The 19,523-nt window shown below is 45.6% G+C and overlaps 1 protein-coding gene across 6 annotated transcripts in view; it reads left to right on the forward strand.

Moving 5' to 3' along the window:
• The window catches only part of USP15 (ubiquitin specific peptidase 15), a 133,598-nt gene that overhangs the window by 55,448 nt on the left and 58,627 nt on the right, over positions 1-19,523 (forward strand). For all 6 annotated transcript variants that reach the window (XR_004372219.2, XR_004372221.2, XM_032769682.2 and 3 more), the window contains exons 5-6: positions 3,617-3,762; positions 7,627-7,688. Coding sequence is in view for 4 of the 6 variants with exons in the window: in XM_032769682.2 (XP_032625573.1) it covers positions 3,617-3,762; positions 7,627-7,688 (208 nt within the window). In the remaining 2 variants the exon portion in view is untranslated. The remainder of the gene's footprint in view (positions 1-3,616; positions 3,763-7,626; positions 7,689-19,523) is intronic.

Consider the following 19,523-nt stretch of genomic DNA (forward strand, 5'->3'; position numbering starts at 1 on the left):
GGATGGAAGCTGGAGGCATGAAGGTAGGCATAGCGGTCGGTAGGTTTTCGATATAGGGTGGTGTTAATGTGACCATCACTTATTTGCACCGTGGTGTCTAGAAAGTGGACCTCCTGTGTAGATTGTTCCAGGCTAAGGTTGATGGTGGGGTGGAAGTTGTTGAAATTGTGGTGGAATTTTTCTAGAGTCTCCTTTGCTTGGGTCCAGATGATGAAGATATCATCAATGTAGCGTAGGTAGAGAAGGGGCGTGATGTAGCATAGGTAGCGAACCCCACACTCTCCCCAATCCCATCCCTTCCCACCTTATCTGGGGAGGGCCAGGGGAGGCTGTCTCTGATTGGCTGGAGCTGCTCCGGCGGGCCAGACCGGGCGGTGCGGTCGCAGCCTGCTCCGGCGGGCCAGACTGTGCTGTGTGGCTGCAGCCTGCGAGCCCCGGAGCTGCAGCTGCTTTGGAGGCTTGGGGGAGAGCAGCGTGGCCAGAAGCGGAGAGACTCTGGACCCACCTCGTCCCTTCTGTCTCTATGGCTGTGCAGCCTCTCCTTGCTGCCTCTGTTGGGGGGAGGGGCAGCGTCCCACCTCTCCCTCTCTATAACCATTCATAAGCCGACCCCCTTCTCTGGTGCTTCCCTTTTTTTACAAAAAAAAATTCGGCTTATGAGCAAGTATATGTGGTAACTTCTTTATTCTGTTTTTATATTAAACAAATTTTAGTAATTGATTTAAAAGAAAACATTTTTTCCCCAATATGATTCAAAATTCATAGGATAAAAATTCACTTTAAAAATGAATATAGAAAAGTCTGTTAATCAAGCTAATATGCAGGTATACTTGTTGAAGTGCCCCAGTTACTGTCATGGAACACTAGTATTGCAGTGGTCAGGCAAGATCCACTTTTCCCATGAACATAGGTATGCATACCTATTGTGCTGCCATAGGCAATCATTGTGACTTCCTATCTCATAATAGCTCACCTGGAGAGGCTGTAATGGAAATATAAATATGGTGCTGTCACTAAGGAATAGCTTTGCAATGCCCATAATACTGGCAGATAATGCATTAGATGCATAAAATAATGAAAATACTCTTTGTGAAAGACTCCATCAATTAATGGGTCAGTCTCTGATTAGAAAAGACTGTTATGATAAAAAGTTTGAGTATCTTAAAGATTTCTGACTACATTAGGTCCTCCATTTAAAATTGGTTGATAATTAAATGGATCCAGAGCAAAATTCTAAGTTTAATTTTAAGTAATTATGGAAATAAAGTTAATGCAGCAAATATCCAGGAAATTGATAAATGAACCTAGTGTCCTGTTATAGTAAACATAGAGTGACCATATTTCCCTGTATTGAATACAGGACATCTGGTAAAATTACTTGTATTCAAGCAAGTTCAACAGCAGTCAGTCAGAACTATGCAGTACACACCTTCAAATTAACATCGTTGACTGAGCCCCTGTTAAAAAGAAAAACTGGGTAGATAGATTCTTTTTATTTACCTTCTTATCTTTAAGGCTTTAAGGTTCACATGGGGAGAGGTGACACACACACTGTGGTATACCTTTCTGACACGAGGGTGACACGCTGACCCAACGCTCCCTGTCCGGCACTCTCCACCCTCCATGCCTGGCTGGGCCCCCAGGACCTACCTCTCCTGGTACCAGGTGCTGCATGTTCCCAAGGCAGCATATGGGGTAGGGCAGGCAGAGTCACATGCCCCCCCCTCCAATTTCTGCCAGGGTTCACACCAGAACATGGCCAGCAGCAACTTTTCGGCACTGTGCGGGAGGGAAGGGCTGGGAGCTGCTTCCAGCCATGCCAGGGGGCACAGGGAGAGAGATGACCTGGCTCTCCCACTGTACCCCCCGCCCCCGCTCCCCAGTGTCTGGAAGCAGCTTGTCCCTTCCTGGCTGAACAGTGTAGAAAGGCAGCTAACATCTCCAGGCTGCTGCTGGCCACCAACATAACCCAGCTCCTCCTGTCCCCCATCTACAGCATGGGCAGGAAGGTGTTAAGCCCTAAGGATGTGCATTGTGCACCAGGGCCCAGAGAACCTGATTGCAGGGGCTTCAGTGAACCCAGCAGGAGAGGTGGCTCACCGGGGGAGTAGCCCTGTGCTCCCTGGGGGCAGGACCCAGGTCAGGGAGGCAGGCAGGGGCAGGCAAAGAGTGGCACCTGCAGAGTTGGGGCATGAGCAGGCTCAAAATCACTCCCCTCTCTCCTCCGCCGCCACTCCAGAGCTTGGCGGAGAGGCTTCCGCATGCCAGTGCTGTGCGGGGCTATGGCACGTGCAGGGCTTGGCTCCTCCTGGCCAGTGCCCCAGAAAAAGTAGGGGCACCTGCAGGAGGGCTTAATACTGGACTGTCCCTTTAAAAATGGGGCATCTGGTCACCCTAAATAAACAGATTCTATAAACCAGGATCTCAGAACTGTTAGATAATGTGAATAGCCTAATTTAACTTTTACTTTCATACTAAAAATATGTTAATCACTATATAAGGAGTTTGTATGGAAGAGATACAGTCCAAACCCTGGTGGAATGAAGTAGTCAATAAATTAGGTTGTTTCAACATGAACAATATAGAAGCTGATTCATATAATGTAAACTAGCTGATATGTATGTTACATAAAACTAAAAGCATACGTGTTTAGGAAAACTAATTTTTTCTCACTCCAGATACTGATGTCTGAAGGCTTTAAATGTAAGCAGTTATTACTATAAATGAATTATGTTAAGCCTACCTTTTTATTGTTAAACGTATCTCTTAATTTTTGTGGGTTTTTTAAATTGGTGCTGCTAAGTTGCCAACATTGTAAATCACCCTTTTTAGAGCAAAACACCACAATCAGCAATGGGTTCAGAAATACTACTTGAATTTGAAAATATTATTCATAGTGGGAAATACTCTTTGACTTCAGAAATTTGACTGCTGCATAGAGCGAAAGAAATGGAAGTATGTTTGTTAGTAAGTAATAATAAACCATTCTTCAGTTTTTAAAAAAAGTATATGTATTATGTTGAAATTACTGTAACAATGTACTTTTTGGCAAGTAGAAATAGGAGCTGATAAGCCCTTGTACTTTCTAAAATGCTAAGGCTTCCTCTTACTGTCCACACTCAGCATATACGTGTACATCATTTATAGAAATTACTCTTCACTTGTTTTCTGGCAGTGTGCATTTTAAATAAGTTTTATGTATGTATTGGAGGGAATTATAATAAAATATTGATAGCAAAATCAGCAGTTGCTTGGGCCTTGCAATCACTCCTCCTTTTAATGTCCCTTCTCCCTCATATCCACTGCACTATCTTCTAGTGAGTAGATGGCTTCTTAGATGCTGCTGCAGTCATTGATCCATCAGTCAACCAGCACCTGACTACTTTTGAAGTGCTTCTCTAGAGCATAATGTAGTGAAGGGAAAGTCAAAGAGGGATTGAACTGGCCCCTCTTGGCAGGACCCTAGGATGTAGCAGCAGCTCCAACTAGCAGCCTTCCACCACTGCACCAGATACACTCTTGTCTGTTCAGCTGTTCCCACTGTATCCTCAATAATATGTGTGCGATTACAATGTGATTTGTTTCTTCTAATTTAATGTTTCTCCTCTCAATCCAGATACAATTGAAAAAGAGATAAGAAAAATCTTCAATATTCCAAATGAAAAAGAGACCAGATTGTGGAACAAATACATGAGTAATACATTTGAACCACTGAATAAACCAGACAGTACCATACAGGATGCTGGTTTGTACCAGGGACAGGTATTGTATAATACAATTTTGGTTTTCCTACCTATACATTTTTTCTTAAATTCAATAAATTTCCCCATTGACAGTTATTCCTGTGATCAATAGATCTTCCCCTTTTTTAAAGGTAGTGATTTTGCCTTCTTCCTTCCCCCCCCCCGCCCCCACAGAGTTCATGTTCAAAATGTAGTGCTTGACTAATTAAATCACCAGATTTTTTAAAAATCCCCTAGTATGTGGGGGCTTCTGCAGAAATTAAGCTTTTTCTTTAAGTGTTTTTAACTCTTATTCAGAGTTGACTTTCCAGTTGTGAACTAAATGTAATCTGATGCAGTGCTGTCAACTTGAAGCAGTAAACACAGCCTGAAATACATTAGAAGGTCCTAAGATCCAAATCTTGGTCCTAGCATGCAACCTTAGCTGTGGAGAGCACCTCAGATTGTAGTAGGGGGAATGAACACTGTCATCTCTATTTCTGGTGTACACTCTTCAAAAAGAATGTTGGAAGAATTGGAAAATATTTAGAAAAGAGTTGCAAGTATGATTCAAGCCTGGAAAATCTATTTTACAGCGAGAGACTTAAAATCAGTGTATTTAGTTTAACAATGAGAAGGTTAAGAGATAACTGGATCATGAACTAAAGTACCTATATGGAGATATTTCTGACTGTAGAAGCCTCTTTAATCTTGTACACAAGTTTTATAACAAGTTCAAATGGCTGGAAGTTAAAGATGTACAAATTTGGATCAGAAATAAGGCAAAAGTAATCACTGAAACAACTCCACAAGGAATTTGGTGAATTCTCCATCACTTGATGTCTTAAATCAAGATTGGATTTATTTCTAAAAGAGATTCTGTAGCTCAGTTAGAAATTTTATGGGCTTGATGTAGGAATTACTGAATTAAATTTTATAGGAGTTCATGATCAGAGTGATCCCTTCTGTCCTTAAAACCCTGGAATCTACCTCAGGCTATTTAGCAATAGTGCAGCTTTGTAGCTGCTACTCTAGCTTCAGTGTTTAAGTAGCTTTCCCCACTCCTAAAATATGGCTGGTAAATCCAAATAACAACTGATCGTTTGTTGTCTTGCTCCCTCTTCCAACATCCTGCTTCCCAGCAGCACTCTGTGTGCCCTGCCAGAGTTGAGTTTCATTGCATGAAGGGGAGCTGTATTTGAACTTGTACAATTCATGCGTCTTTCCCAATTCAGCATAGCCACATTTGAACCACACTGGTTCCAGCTACAGGACTTCCCTCTGCAGTCACAAAGGATTCACCTCTGAGGTGTGAGCTGCAAGCTGCCTCTCTTTATTTCAGTAGGACATTGTCCAAAGTGTCTGGCCTGTTATTCACTAGAAAAAAGAACCATTACTAACATATGGTGCTGTGCACTGTTTAGCTGCAAATGTAGTTGGATAGTGTTCAGTAGTGGATTTTAACTCTAGTTTCTGAAACTGTGCTAAATGTCTCTGCCTATGCTTGCAGCTGAACCATGTTAATCACTGGGTGAAGTGTCCCCACATTAACACATTAAATCTTGAGTTTTCCCGTTAAAACTGCTTTCTTGGAATTTCCAGGAGTTTTCAATTATCCCCTCCCTCTCATCCCAAACTTGTGGAGGGATTGGGGAATGAGTAGATAATATTCTGATTTGATGAATTGGTTCTGAAGGTGAGGCTTTATTTTTCATTCCCTTAAAAAAAATCAGTGTCCACCTGAACCCTGTGGGTGTGTCTGTACTGCAGTGTAAGCCCCAGAGTTAGCAGAACTCTAGTTAACTGATCCTCCTCTGTTAAACTAGGGCTTGAGCATCTCATTTCTAATCCTAGGTTAGGAATTGACATACCCTGGAACTACAGCTTCTACATTACGTTATGTGAGCCTGAGTCCACCACCCATATCTCAGACTTCCTAGTGGCCAAAATGTGACCACTCCAGCCCTTTGTTTGTGGTGTACTGGGGGAAAACTTGACTGTCCAGAGGACAAAGAAAGTCAGATTGTGGGATATTTGGGGGGATTTGCAGAGTAGAAGTCCAGCAGGGATGTGTGGACACTGCAAAGCAATAAGGTTTGAAGCCTAATCTGAGCATGACTCAGGCTCAGACCCATCACCTCTGTGGGGTCCTAGCTTTGGATTATCGTGATTGGTGTATAGATGGAAGGAAGGTTAGGCTTGAGCCCAAATTCAAACCCTGGTCTTCATTGTAGTGTATATATTTACACTGTCTCATAGGGTTTTATTTTTTCTTACTGCTTTATTTTAGTAGCTTTTGAGAGCTAGTGATGGAGTAATATTGGCAAAATCTGAAGGTTATCTTACTGAAGCCTTTATCCAAAGATAAATCTCAGCATTTTCTAGAATGAAGCTGGTACTCAGAACACTGCCTTATTCTGTTTTTTGGTTCTTCTGTCTTTTCTCCCTTTCTTTTCCCCCTCCCCCTGGGGGAAAAAACCCTCTAAGAATTTTCAGTTTCTGTGTGTGCAAATTGAAAACATGGTTTAGAACAGGAAATTATTAATAAGTTATTTAAAAATTGAATATATGTTGTGTTGTCATGCAGTTTCACCTCAGCGTATATGTGTAAAACTTCCTGCAGCCACTTCTCTGGCGAAGTGCTGTAGCTATTTAACAATGCCAAAGAAACACTAACCTGTTTCAGCTAGGAATTGAATAACTCTGTCCATCTGAAGCTGATCCATATTTTCATTCATACCAATAATAATTTGAATAAAAACTGTCATTAATTGATAGTGTGTGTGTTTCTCTCACATATACGCCTCCATAGAGAAATGGAGTTAGTCAAGAGACTTAAAGATCAGTTGAACTAATGGATGTGCTCTAAACCATGTCAATGCAGCAAAAAGAAAAATTGTCTATAATTGTACTCTCTGCAAGGTTAAATGCTTCTTAAAACAACTATTCTACAATACAGACACATTGATTTTACATAGACCCGTTAGACTCATATCCCTTTTATCAGTAATTAAACAAAGAATTAGAATGTATGAGATTTCATTCAAAAATTCTAAAAGTATATAGGATAAACTAAACCAGAGATTGAGGCGGCAAACTATATATATGCCTTTGATACTTATATATAAGGTTAAGATTTTGCCACAGTTATTTTTACTAAGTCAGGGACAGGTCACAAGCAATAAACGAAAATTAATGGAAGCTCATGACCTGTCCCTGACTTTTATGAAGAATAACTGACAAAATGGGGTGGTGGGAGGGGAGAGAATAAAAGCCCAAGCCCTGCTGTGGGATGGGAGAAGGGGGTCCAGCACCTGCTGCAGGTGACCGCTCCGGGGTCCTTCCACTGCACATGGCAGCTAGGAGCTGCAGGGGAGCCCCTATCGGCTAACAGCTCCAGCCCCACCGCCCCACGGCTGAAGTGGAAAATGTCGCAGAGGTCTCTGGAAGTCACAGAATCCATCACCTACGTGACATAATCATAGCCTTACTTATATGTAGTATCCTCACTTTGTCCAATGTATTTGTCTTCAGAATATCCCTGTGAGGTTTTGAGATGCTGTCATCTCTATTTTATAGATGGGGTACTTCCTCTTTTGACAAGAGAGGTGATTAACAACGTTCAAATTATCAAATCCAGATTAGTGAACCAGTGCCTAGCTTCAGAAGTGATGGGTCACTAAAAGATTAAGTGCCTTGCCCAAATTTACATAGGAAGTCTGTGGAAGAATAAAACCTGGGATTCCTGAGTCGCAGACTGGTACCCTAATCATTCTTCATCTCTGTCCTTCAGTCACCAAATCAACAAGCCCATTGAAAGGTGCAGTAGCTTGGAATCATCTCAGCTAAGGGAAATCTGTTGCTTTATTATAGTTTTTCTCTTTATTCTTACTTTTTCTGATAGGTACTAGTGATAGAACAAAAAAATGAAGATGGAACATGGCCACGAGGTCCTTCGACTCCTAAGTATGTGATAAAACAAATTGCTGCTTGCTACAGTGTGGTTTAATTTTTGTGTGTATTTTATCAAGTCTTTCTTTGGTTTTAAGAAAAACTTAGTTTTTGAAGGCAGTATGTTTGTTTTTTTAAAGTTCTATTAGTGTGCTGAATAGCTATTAATATAACATACACTACTGTGCACTAGTAAAATGTACTACAGAAACTGATGTTTTCATATGTAGCACAATTTTGTTTACTTGAAACTGATTTACTTAACTGTGTGGTTTACATTATAGAAAAATCTTGCATATAAGCGTGGTGTAAAAGTTGTATTACTTTAGACTTGTGTTCCGTTCTTAAAACAGTATTTCTAGTAGGATAATCTGTGTAAATGTGGGTTGTATCAATATTTTTCTTACATGAAGGCTGGAAATCCTCTGATTGTCTACAAAGAACTTCATACTGTGTGAAGAACAGTCATGTAAAGTACTTCCCACAATTTTTTTTCTAGGAGAGTATATTAGTTTTTTTCCATTATCAACCACAGCTTGGCGAAGGCAAGCAAGCAGATCTTGTGTCTTGATTGGGGAATTGCCACGTCCATTTTGCAAGGCTGGCATGTGATAACATGATTAACACAAGACTGTGAGATCTTGATTTACCTGCTATGTGTTACTTGTGTAAATTAGTCCTTTCTAGAGGCATCTTGGCAAAATGTTATCTTAAAATATCCTTTTTAGGCAACTGATATTCTAAATCTGAGATTTAAACTGCATATTGTTACATGTGTTCTGCCACACGCACTCTGGGATTGGAACACTGCAGTACAGTACATTCTGTGTTCTGAGCTAGGGTAGTTCACTTGTATTTGATCATGCATTTAAAGTGATTTTTTTATTGTGTAGAATTTTTCTTATAATAGACTTCTTTCTAGAGCTAGCCGAAAATTTGCTGATTGAGTATATTTTCTATCAGAAAATGCTGATTTGATACAGTTGAAATACTTCTCAGGAACGTATTGATTTTCATCAAAATTTTCACCAAAATTATTGAAGTACTTTGTTTTGACCTTATCATTTTGACTTTTATATAAATGTAATTTATAATCAGAACAAAGCTATTTGTCTTTGTTGGAAATTAAACATTTTGACTTTTCTTTCTGATTTGGGATAAAAGGAAATTTTTGTAATGTCTGTTTCTCATGGAGTGGAAATTCCAAATTTTTTCCAGCTCGACTTACTTTCTTATTTTAGAATACCAGCTCTATTTTGTCTGATACATCATTAAATTCTTCAGTCTGTAATATGCTACCATAACATATCTGTAACTGACCAGCAAGTTATCTGGCTCCAATATCTGGGACAGATAAGGGAGTGGAAACAAAAGGAATGTAGAAGGCAGTTCTGCCTATGATGCTCTTATCAGGATTCAGAAAATTCCAGATTTAATCTCCAATTGCCATGAAATTGTTACCTAGTTAGAGTGCTCTCTTTTTGTGTTAAATCTGTAGGAAAATGAGAATATGGTATGCTTTGGCTTCAGCCTCAAAATCTTCAAGCAAAAAAAAAAAAGAGCCTTTGGTCTAAACCAAAGAAATAGGCCATATATTATATTAATGCATTAACACAAGTAATGTATTAGCTTCTAATGCAGTGGTCTCCAACCTTTTTATGGTCAAGACCACTTTTTGAATCTAAGGGCAACTTAGGATCTACCCCACCCCTTCCCCAAAGCCCTGCCCCACTCAGTCCAGTTTCTTCTCTCCCCCGGTCGCTCGCTCTCCTCCACCTTCACTCACTTTCACCAGGCTGGGGGAGGGGGTTAGGGTTCAGGAGAGGGTACGGGCTCTGGGCTAGGGCCGAAGAGCTCACAGTGTGAAGGGGGGCTCTGGGTTGAACCTAGGGCAGGGAGTTGGGGTGCAGGAGGGAGCTGTGGGCTGGGGCAGAGTGTTGTGGTGCAGGAGGGGGTGTGGGGTGCTGGTTCTGGGAGGGGGTGTAGGAGCAGGTTTGGGGTACAGAAAGGGTTATGGGGTGCTGGCTCCAGGAGGGGGCTCAGGGTGGGGCTTGTGATGTGGCCTCCCGCTGGGCAGCACTTACCTCCGGTGGCTCCCAGTTGATGGCAGGCACAGCGAGGCCAAGGAAGGCTCTCTGCTTACCCCACCCCCACACCAGTCCCAGAAGAGGCCAACGGGCCCCTGCAGCCCCTGGGGTGGGGATGGCAGGGGGCATGTGGCTCCACCACTGCTCCTCTCTGCAAGCACCACCATTGCAGCTCTCCTGGCAAATGCGAGCTGCAGGAACGGTGCTTGCAGGCAGGAGCAGCATGCGTGGAGGGAGACCTGTGGGGCTGTAGTGACCACTTCCAGGAGTGTTGTGGAGCCGGGGTAGCCTTAGCAGCAGCCACACTAAACTGTGGCTGCAGATTGCAATCGACTGGTTGATCCTCTAGGATTCACCGGTCAATTGCGATCGACCCGTTTGGTGACCACTCTTCTAATACATTGAAATCTCATTTTGATTTGTGAAATAACATAGATATGCTAATGATCTTAGTATGTGGTAGATTTTTTTCCGTATTACAGATTTAGCAAAGTACAGTGGCATTGGTGGTGGTTGTTCTAAATGCTTCACATCTGGAAAGCAGGAGTGTTGCAGTTTAAGATTGTGGTGGATTTGTAAAGTTATTGTGAAAACTTGAATCTTGTCTTTCTTTACTATGCTGGTCTCCAGCCAGTTTTATTCCATCACATACATTAGCCTTCCTTTCAATCCCTTCATGTATAGGAAATGTCCTACAGTAGAACTGCAAATAGAGAATCATTTTTTCTTTACCTTAACAATTGGTACTTCAGGGTGTCTTCCAGGAAAGATGCTTTTTGAGTTCCTTGTGTTTGTTTTGATATTCTAAGTTCATGTTTACGTATAAATCCAATCTTGCTTAAGAATATGTTTAGGAGACTTTTTATGTAATATCATAGCTTTATCTTCTCTTTTCATTTGAAAGACTTAAGAGATTCTTTCACATTTTGGTTTGTTATCCAGCTGCCCTTTTGTAGGAGTTTGTTTAAATCTGCCTTGTTAAATTTAATTGGGTATCAGAAGGGCTTGAAAAATGTACATGTTCACCAATGGCAAGTAGGAAACGAGGCACTCCTACCATGATAATGAACATAGTGTAAAGGCCTACTGGCTGCAGAATATTATAAGAGGTTTTTGTTGGTTTAAATATTGCTTATTGGTGTTTTAAAAAGATGCAGTGGAACTGAATTGAATTTTTTAAACTTTCCCACTGAACAGCAGCTTCAGAGTGGTAGTACAGCGGGAACAGGGAAGAGAGCACAATTACCTTTTCTATTACCCACAACTTGTCCTCCCCAGTGTGGTACTCTGCCTCCTCCTAGTGATGGCTAGACCACATGTAGAGGTAGATGAGCCTGTTAAAGCCTTGAGTGCACCCTTCAGAAATCAGAGAAGAGAGGCAAGTAGATGACACCTCCCAACAATATGTAGGGAATAAGGAGGAAAATAATCTCTTTTCCTCCCTGTCTCCATCTTCTCTAGCAACAGCTGAGTTTTATGTAAGAGGAAAAGGTAAGACACTCTCTTTGCAGCAGCCAGGATGCAAGGAATATTTTGATTTCTCAACTATGTAAAAGCAAAGCTGATATGAAAGATGAAGGTCCTAAGCAGGCTTAAGGGGCACCTCCCTGGTAAAAATCCCAGCAATAGAGGAAGAGGGAGTGCTGAATTTCATACTTAAGTGCTGCCCCTTGACCTCACTAGAGAGGACACCGAGCAACTTCTTCCCTATCAGCCACTGGCTGATAGGTGTCTATACCAGACAAAATCTGTGTGTGTGTGTTTGCATTGGCTGAAACATATAAACAAGTGACTTGTGAACAAGCATAAAAATAAAGCTGTTTTTGGCTCCATTTAATTTATCTGTACAGAAAGCAGATGACAGAAATTTAAAGCCACTTCTTTAAATCCCATCTGAGAGGTGGAGAAGTAAAAACTACTCAACTCTCTTCCTCAAAGGACAGAGGAATGGGAGATGGAGGTGGGGGGAGTGAGGATGGTGAACAGCCCCACACTTCTTTAGAGATACTTCCTTGCCACAATTACACATTCCTTAGATATAAATATTGGGTAAAATTTCATAAGTATATTGGAATGTCAGTGGGACTTATTTGCCTAAATCACTTAGGTTCTTTTGAAATTTTAACCTCTTGGTTCTTCTTCGAGTGCTTGCTCATATCCATTCCAGTTAGGTGTATGCGCGCTGCATGCACGTTCGTCGGAAGATTTTTACCCTAGCAACACTCGGTGGGTCGGCAGGGCGCCCCCTGGAGTGGCGCCGCTATGGCGCCGGATATATAGCCCTGCTGACCCAGCCGCCCTTCAGTTCCTTCTTACCGCCCGTGTCGGTCGTTGGAACAGTGGAGCGCAGCTTAGCTGACCTCCGCTTCCCTAGCTACTCCCTATGAACTCGTAGTTCTTGTGTAATAGTTATAATACCTTTATATATTAATTTAGTATATACTATAGCGTTTTTCTTTACTAGCATAGTTGTTTGTTAATAGTTAGCAAAGGGTTCGGGACGCTAGCTCTATCCAGCCGCAAACGGTGCCGGAGTTTCATATTGCCCAGCTCACGAAAAACGGTTTCTTAGACCGAGTGCTTGGCCTGCCTCAGGCGTTGCTGACAGGAGAGTTCCAGACCACACCGACTCTGATGTACGGGCGCCTAACGGGGATATCGCATTCAACAGTCTAAGTGCCCCATTTGCAAGGCGTTGTTAAGCCAAGAAAAAAATGGAGTGTCACTTTTCATTTCCCCCCCACCCGTCTTGCATCCCGAGTGCTGGCTACTCGGCGGACAGAAGCACCTCCTCGGGCACGGACCCTCACCCACACCAGCTGTTACCTTGGCGAACCAAGAAGTCGGGACTCAGCACCACTCCTTTCTCTGAGGTTGAGGAAGCCACGACTCCCTCCCTGACAGTACCCCGACACGCTACCCCGGTCCGCAACGGGCCGTGGCTCTGAGGCTCCTGGCTCCTGGCTGCTTCTGTGCCACTGCACTGAGCCAGAGAGCTCGTTTAAGCGGATCGCCAGACACCACACCTGCAGAGCACAATTGATGACGCCGCACTACACGTTGAGTCCGATCACACGGGGTCGTCGAATCCATGTCTGCCTGCTCCCACGCATGCGCCTGTGGTTGAGCTTCTGCTCCTGCTGCTTCCGAACAACTGCACCGCAACCCGAGAGCTCGTCTAAGTGGGATCGCCCGCACCGTAGACACTCCCCCGGACCGACCAGTCGGGCACTGTTCGATCACGGTCCCACGACCGTCCGATACCCGAAGGGCCGTCGCCTCCAGGCCGGGCATCGCGCCGCGGATCGCACCCACAACAAACAGGGAGTCGTGGTTGAGCCCCTGGGACCCATGCTCGCACGGGTCTGCTGCTTAGCTCCGTCCTTCGACGGCACCGCACCGCAGCCCAGAGAGCTCATCAATAAGTCAGGATCGCGGATGGCCGCGGTATGCACCGACACTACCTGTACCGCGGCACCGACAACATCGCACGTCGATCCGTCCACAAGGGCCACATCGAATCCAGTGCCCTGAACTGCTCCCCGCGCATGCCGTGGTCGAGCTCCCTTCTCCTACTGCTGCCCGGCAAACTGGCACCGCAGACAGAGAGCCCTGTCATGCCGGATCGCCCGGCACCAAATCACCTTGATGAGAGCACTGGGCAACGTCACCCACCGTCGATCCCATATGGGCCGTCGAATCTGGGCCTGATAGCTCCCTCGGTATGCACTGTGTCGAGCTTACTGTTCCTCCATTGCCAGATACATTCCAAACGAAAGAGGGATCTCATGTGCCGTGACACAGAGTGGATCCTGCCTGAACCCCCGCTACCACCGGTGAGGTAATCAGTCTATTGCAAGTCCCTCCTGATAGACCATCCTCCTGTTGTCGCAGCAGGCGGCACCTCGTCATGATCAGATCCCGCAGACGCTCCCCAGTCCCATCGGCCGCTCCCGCTCGCCGACGCCACTGTGCAAGTCCCGACGCTGCTCTCCCTTGCACCACGTCGCACTCTCCGCACAGGTTGTGTCCCGTCACACGACCCGAATAATCTCGCACCGTTCCAGCTCCAGCACCCACACAGGCACTGTGACTCCCGTAGCCGCTCCCAAACTTCGAGATCTCGTCGACCTCCCTGCGACTGCTTCTGGTTGCAGGTCCCAGATCTCGTTCCAGTACTGGTGCGCCTCCAGTACCGGTCCCAGTCCGAGTTGGCAAGGTCGCTGTGTAGAGTCAGAGACCCTGCCCATGATTTTTCAGCACCTCCGATGGCCATCTGGACACACGCATTCAGCGTCTTCCCACGCGGACAGCTCTTATGCTCCAGAACCACGATTCTGGTGTGCCCACCATACAACCTGTAGAGCTCCCATCAGACCTCCTAGGAGGTAACATTCAATGTGGAACTCCAGGTGCAGGAGGTCCTGGAGGTAAGGGAACACCGGTAGTGGACCTTCTACTTCGGCGGTTGCCCCAGTAAGAGGGGCCCTGCCCTTTTATTCGGACCACCAGGCGAAGCCGATACCAATGGAGGGTATGACTACTTGTCCTGTTCCGTCCTCCTCTCTGCTCACTAGCCACTCAGTTGTTAAGAAAGGGAACGGCATGGCCAACCGGCGCCAAGCCCCGGAAATCAAGAGGGCTAGGCGAATGACCCACTCAGCCGCAAGGTGTATTCCGCAAGGTCCTTATATGCCCTGCGTGGCAAATCAATAAGCCTGCTTACCCCTATACATCATAGCACTGCTAACGGTGAATAAATTATGGAACTTCTCCACCATGATCTCCGCAAGAATTCGCTGCCTCTTTGTAGAAAGAAAAAAAAAAAGGCGGCCAGAGCTTCCCTCCGTCCTCGTTACCATGAGGAGCATTTCATGACCTTCAGGTTTCAAACTCTCGGCCTTTCACGATTTACTCTCATTTTGTTGGGTAAAGGCCTCTTTGCGGGGAAATACAACCACCAGGCGCAAAGCTGAAGGGCAACAGAGTCTAATGGGTTCTCTCGGCATGCATACTCCGATACCTACTTCAGGCCTTTCTGTCCCAGCCACACCGCCACACTCTGTGCCAACCACAGATAGACTTGGGCAGACGGCGTGGCGGAGGTGGTCGCAGATGAACCGTCAGCACCCCTAGAGGGCCAAGATCGAGGTCCTTCGAAAGTTTCATCTTTGGTCCCGGTCGTGATTGTGAAGGTGCGCCCGAGGGCGGCGTACCGGTTTACAGGTGGGATCCGCTCCTACTCCTCTTGGCGTAGTCCCAGTTAAACTTCAGTTCGCTGTCCCCTACACATCGGTGGAGTATGGGTACCGCCTCCAATTTGTTCCAACCTGTCCCTCTTCAGGACTCCTCTCTGGGCACAATTCCTCTTACAAAGAGGTACAGACGCCGATGAACGAAGGGGGCAATTACTACCCCTTATTCCCTAATCCCCAACTCGTACGGACGTCTCAGAACCTATCCTAGACAATACGAGGACTCATCCAGTTTATGATAAGGTTGGAGGTTCACATGGTATCCCTGGGAACCATTATCTCTGTCCTTAGATCCTGGAGACTATATGCCGCGTCCTCGATAGTGAAGGACGCGTACTTTCACATTGCCATCGTTTCCGCTCCGCACAGGAGATACTACCTCCGCTTTCTAGCCAACCGTCGGTACTTCCAGTTAACGGTCCTGCTGTTTCGCTTTCTGCAGCCCCACAGGCATTAACCAAGTATGTGGCCGTAGTCGCCACCGACCTCCGCTGACGTCGGATAATGCGTTTTCCGTATCTGCGACGATTTGGCTTATCTGAGAGAACTCCAAGACGCAAAGTCACTACAGGCGTGTGGGCATCCGTCAAGGACGCTATTCATATGTCTAGGCCTGATGATCACTATGGAAACATCCACGCTAGGTTCCTGAACGCAGAGTTATATACTCTTCCTAGGTTGGCTATCTTGGACTCCGAACTAGCCAGAATCCTGCTTACCACAGCCACGGTTTCCAGGCAATGGCACCGATCATGCCGAGGTCTGCAAACTTTCGCCAACGACCTCGGTTCGCCTTTGTTGTTCAGTCTCCTGGGTTCCATGGCTGCCTGCGTAGTTTGTAACCACAAACACGCTAAGCTCTGCCTCTTCTCTCCAAGTATTGGCTCAAATCGGCGTACCACCCGGACAGGGGGGGGCACCCAATGGTCACCGATAGCCACCAATTCCCTCCGAGCATCCTAGCTCCCTAGAATGATGGGCTACTCCCTCCCTGGTCTGGGCGGGATGCCGCTCCATCCGCCCCAGCTCTCACTGTGACCTGACGACGATGCGTCATCTCTTGGCTCAGTGCTCACCTCAGTAACCTTCGAGCTAATAGCGTTTGGAGTCTTCTCGGGACGCTCGGCAGTTCCACACCAATGTTCAAAAATGTAGAGCAGTCCGCCTGGCCGTGCCAGGGGTTTCAGGCAGCCAGCTGTGGAGGCGTTGGCGTCTCAGTGTTACAGCCAACACAAACGGACCCATGTACTACATAACAGACCTGGCAGGGGCATGGTCCTCCCCTTGTCAGGAGGCCATCCATCTCTGGAGCCTTTGCATAGCTCGCACAACGATAAATCTGGTAAAAAAAAAAAAATCCGTTCTCCTTCGCGCTTCGACTCAGCAGGTCTTCCCTGTCTGCATGAAGTGATCGCCCTGCCCATGTGATGCAATTCTGTTGCCAGAATGGGGATTTTCCGCACATATTGGTCCTGTTCGCTTACCGTGAGAACAGGACGAATGTCCGAGGTTCTGCTCCTTCCAAGGTCTCTCTCCCCGGGACCGATCTCGGACGCTGTCCTCATGCGTGGAAGGGGCCAAAAACGCTTTTATGCTTCCCACCGTTCCTCGCCGGCTCATTGGTCCTGACTCAAATCTTGCAGGGGGCAGGGCGCTGCATCATCATGATCATCACTCCAGCGTGGTCCAGGCAGCACTGATACAAACGCCAACGTTGCTTGGCCTGTCAATAAGCCTATCCAATTACCCCTGCCACTCCACCAGACCTCATACCTCAGTTCCACGGCAGACTTCGCCACCATCGGACCTGCAGTCTCTTCACCTCACAGTGTGGCTTGCTACGTGACTATCGGGTAGCAGGAAGCCTTCCACCTGGTCAACATGCCTGGCCAGGTAGTAGCATTTCTCCTACAGGTGCGAACACTATAATGTTACTCCTGCCTGAGGTCTCGATGGTCCTCTATTCGAACTACTCTCTGGTCTACAACAGGGCAGGCCTAGCGGTGTTCATCGCTGAGGTACACTTGGCAGCCATCTCTACTTTCCACCCAGGCTAAGGTGGTCGTTCTGTGTTCTCACACTCTATGTTCGAGGTTCCTCAAGGCTTGGAGCGCGTATACCCTTAGGCGGTATGCCGCCGCAGCCCCAACCTGGGACTCAACCTGGTTTTAACCAAGACTTATGTCTCCTCCATTTCGACCTGTTAGCGACCTGCTCGCTGCTATAACCTGTCTTGGAAGACAGCTTTCCTCGTAGCCATTACATCGGCCAGAACGAGTCTTCGAGGCTCAGGGCTTTTATGGTGGTTCCGCCATACACTATGTTCACAAAGACAAGTGGCAGTTTTACGATCACCCGGCTTTCCTCCCTAAGGTGTTTCAGCCTTTCCTGTTAACCACACTCACCGCGATTGGGGACAACAGTTGCACTCCCTGGACGTCTGTATAGAGCGCTTGCATTTATGTTGAGCTGACAAAACCATTTTGTAACACGCCCCAACTTGGTCGCCAGTAGCAGACCGAAGGAAAGGCCTACCTATTTCAATCTCAGAGGGATCTCAATCTTGGGTGATGAACTGCACCCACACTTGTTATGATTTGGGCTTGCATTTCCCCAAGCCACATCACCATGCGTTCTACCAAGGGCTCAGGCTTCATCTGCTCCTTGCGACCTCATGTACCTACCCATGAGATCTATCGCGCAGCTCCATGGTCCTCGGTCCATACCCTTGCTTCGCATTGTGCTCTGGTTCAACAGTCAAGAGATGCTGCAACCTCTGGCTCAGCAGTTTTACATTCTGCCATATTTCACTCCGACCCAACCGCCTACATAAGGCTTGGGAATCACCTAACTGGAATGGATATGAGCAAGCACTCGAAGAAGAAAAGACGGTTACTCACCTTTGTAACTGTTATTCTTCGAGTTGTGTTGCTCATATCCATTCCACACCCGCCTTCCTTCCCCTCTCTCGGAGTAGCCAGCAAGAAGGAACTGAAGGGTGGCTGGGTCGGCAGGGGTATATATCCAGCGCTATAGCGGCGCCACTCCAGGGAGCGCCCTGCTGACCCACCGAGTGTTGCTAGGGTAAAAATCTTCCGATGAACGTGCACGCGGCACGCACACACCTAACTGGAATGGATATGAGCAACACATCTCGAAGAACAGTTACAAAGGTGAGTAACCGTCTTTTTTAAAGAGTATCTAGAAATATTCTCCACCATGGCATCCAGACCCGATTCTGTTATTTTTTTTTCACCCTATTCCTGGGTGTGGGGGGGTGTTTAAAAGCAGTTTCTGAATCCAGAGTTTCTCTGGTGTTGAGCCAACCATTTTTCCGTAATAGAATATTTAAACTAGAATTCCACGATCAGGCAGTTTGCTCTGAATCCAACAAATAAGGAAACATTTCTTTACTGTAAGAAAACTCAAGTTGAGATCTGTCTTGAGCATATGACAACTCTCAAAAACCACTGGATAATAGAAGCATGGCGAGGCAAAGCTCTGTGGCACAAAAAGAGGTTGGCAAGAATGCAATATGATCAAATCAGAAACTACCAACAAAAGGACAGAACTACCAGTAATGGGTTCCAGGTGTCTTACATTAAACATTTGTGAAACAGATCATTCGTAGGATGGTAGAAATATAAAGCCTATTTTATTGTGCACTGAGCCTCTGATTTCACTTTCATCAAAACATGTTATTTTCTGTTATATTCCATTTGTCATGACTGATTGCACATCCACTGAGGCTTTTTTTCCCCCTTCTCCCTTCCCATGGTCTCATCTTTGATGCAAGCCTTATATAGCACATTAGTCCCCCGTCAAAGCCAGCCGTACTTATATTTACTCTCGAAGGGTGTGTTTTTTTAACTTTCGTGTTTCAGATCTAGAAGCATATAAAGTATCCTGTTTAGAAAGATCAAAAGTTTGAACTTTAGAGACCGTGGAAGAATTAAAACTCTTCAAAAGAGTAAGGTCTCCAAGTAATAAAAACATGGTCTGATCCCTTGTATAGTCTGTGCTCTGAGAATTGGTAGTAAGATTTAGCAAAGATGGCCACTGCCATTCACCTGCTCCTCGCAGTGCCAGTCTTTCCTCGGAAACTGTTGGCTTCATTCCTATTAGAATCAATGAGAGGCAGGGCCATTTTTGAGAAAAGGTGTCTTATTGAATCTGTCCTGTTGAGAACAATATGAAAACATGACTGTTTTTGAAAGTTGTCTTTTTAATTAAGGACAGACTGTGGCCTCAGTCCTGTTCAGATTAATAAGAAATGTGCACCTGCTGACCTGCGTTAATGGTTCATTAGAGCACTTTGAGTTAGTCTTCTTTGAAGTGGGACTAGCTCAAAACGCTCTAAGTGTTAATGCCTGTCATCAGGATATGTGCAAACAGTTAGACTGCAGCAGGCTAGTGCATGGTAGAATCACACCCCACCTTGCTGTGGTCTAATTCAGGGGTTCTCAACCTTTTTCTTTCTGAGGCCCCTCCAACATACTACAGAAACT

The sequence above is a fragment of the Chelonoidis abingdonii genome, chromosome 1 (assembly GCF_003597395.2).
Source record: "Chelonoidis abingdonii isolate Lonesome George chromosome 1, CheloAbing_2.0, whole genome shotgun sequence".
In the NCBI taxonomy this organism is placed as follows: domain Eukaryota; kingdom Metazoa; phylum Chordata; order Testudines; family Testudinidae; genus Chelonoidis; species Chelonoidis abingdonii.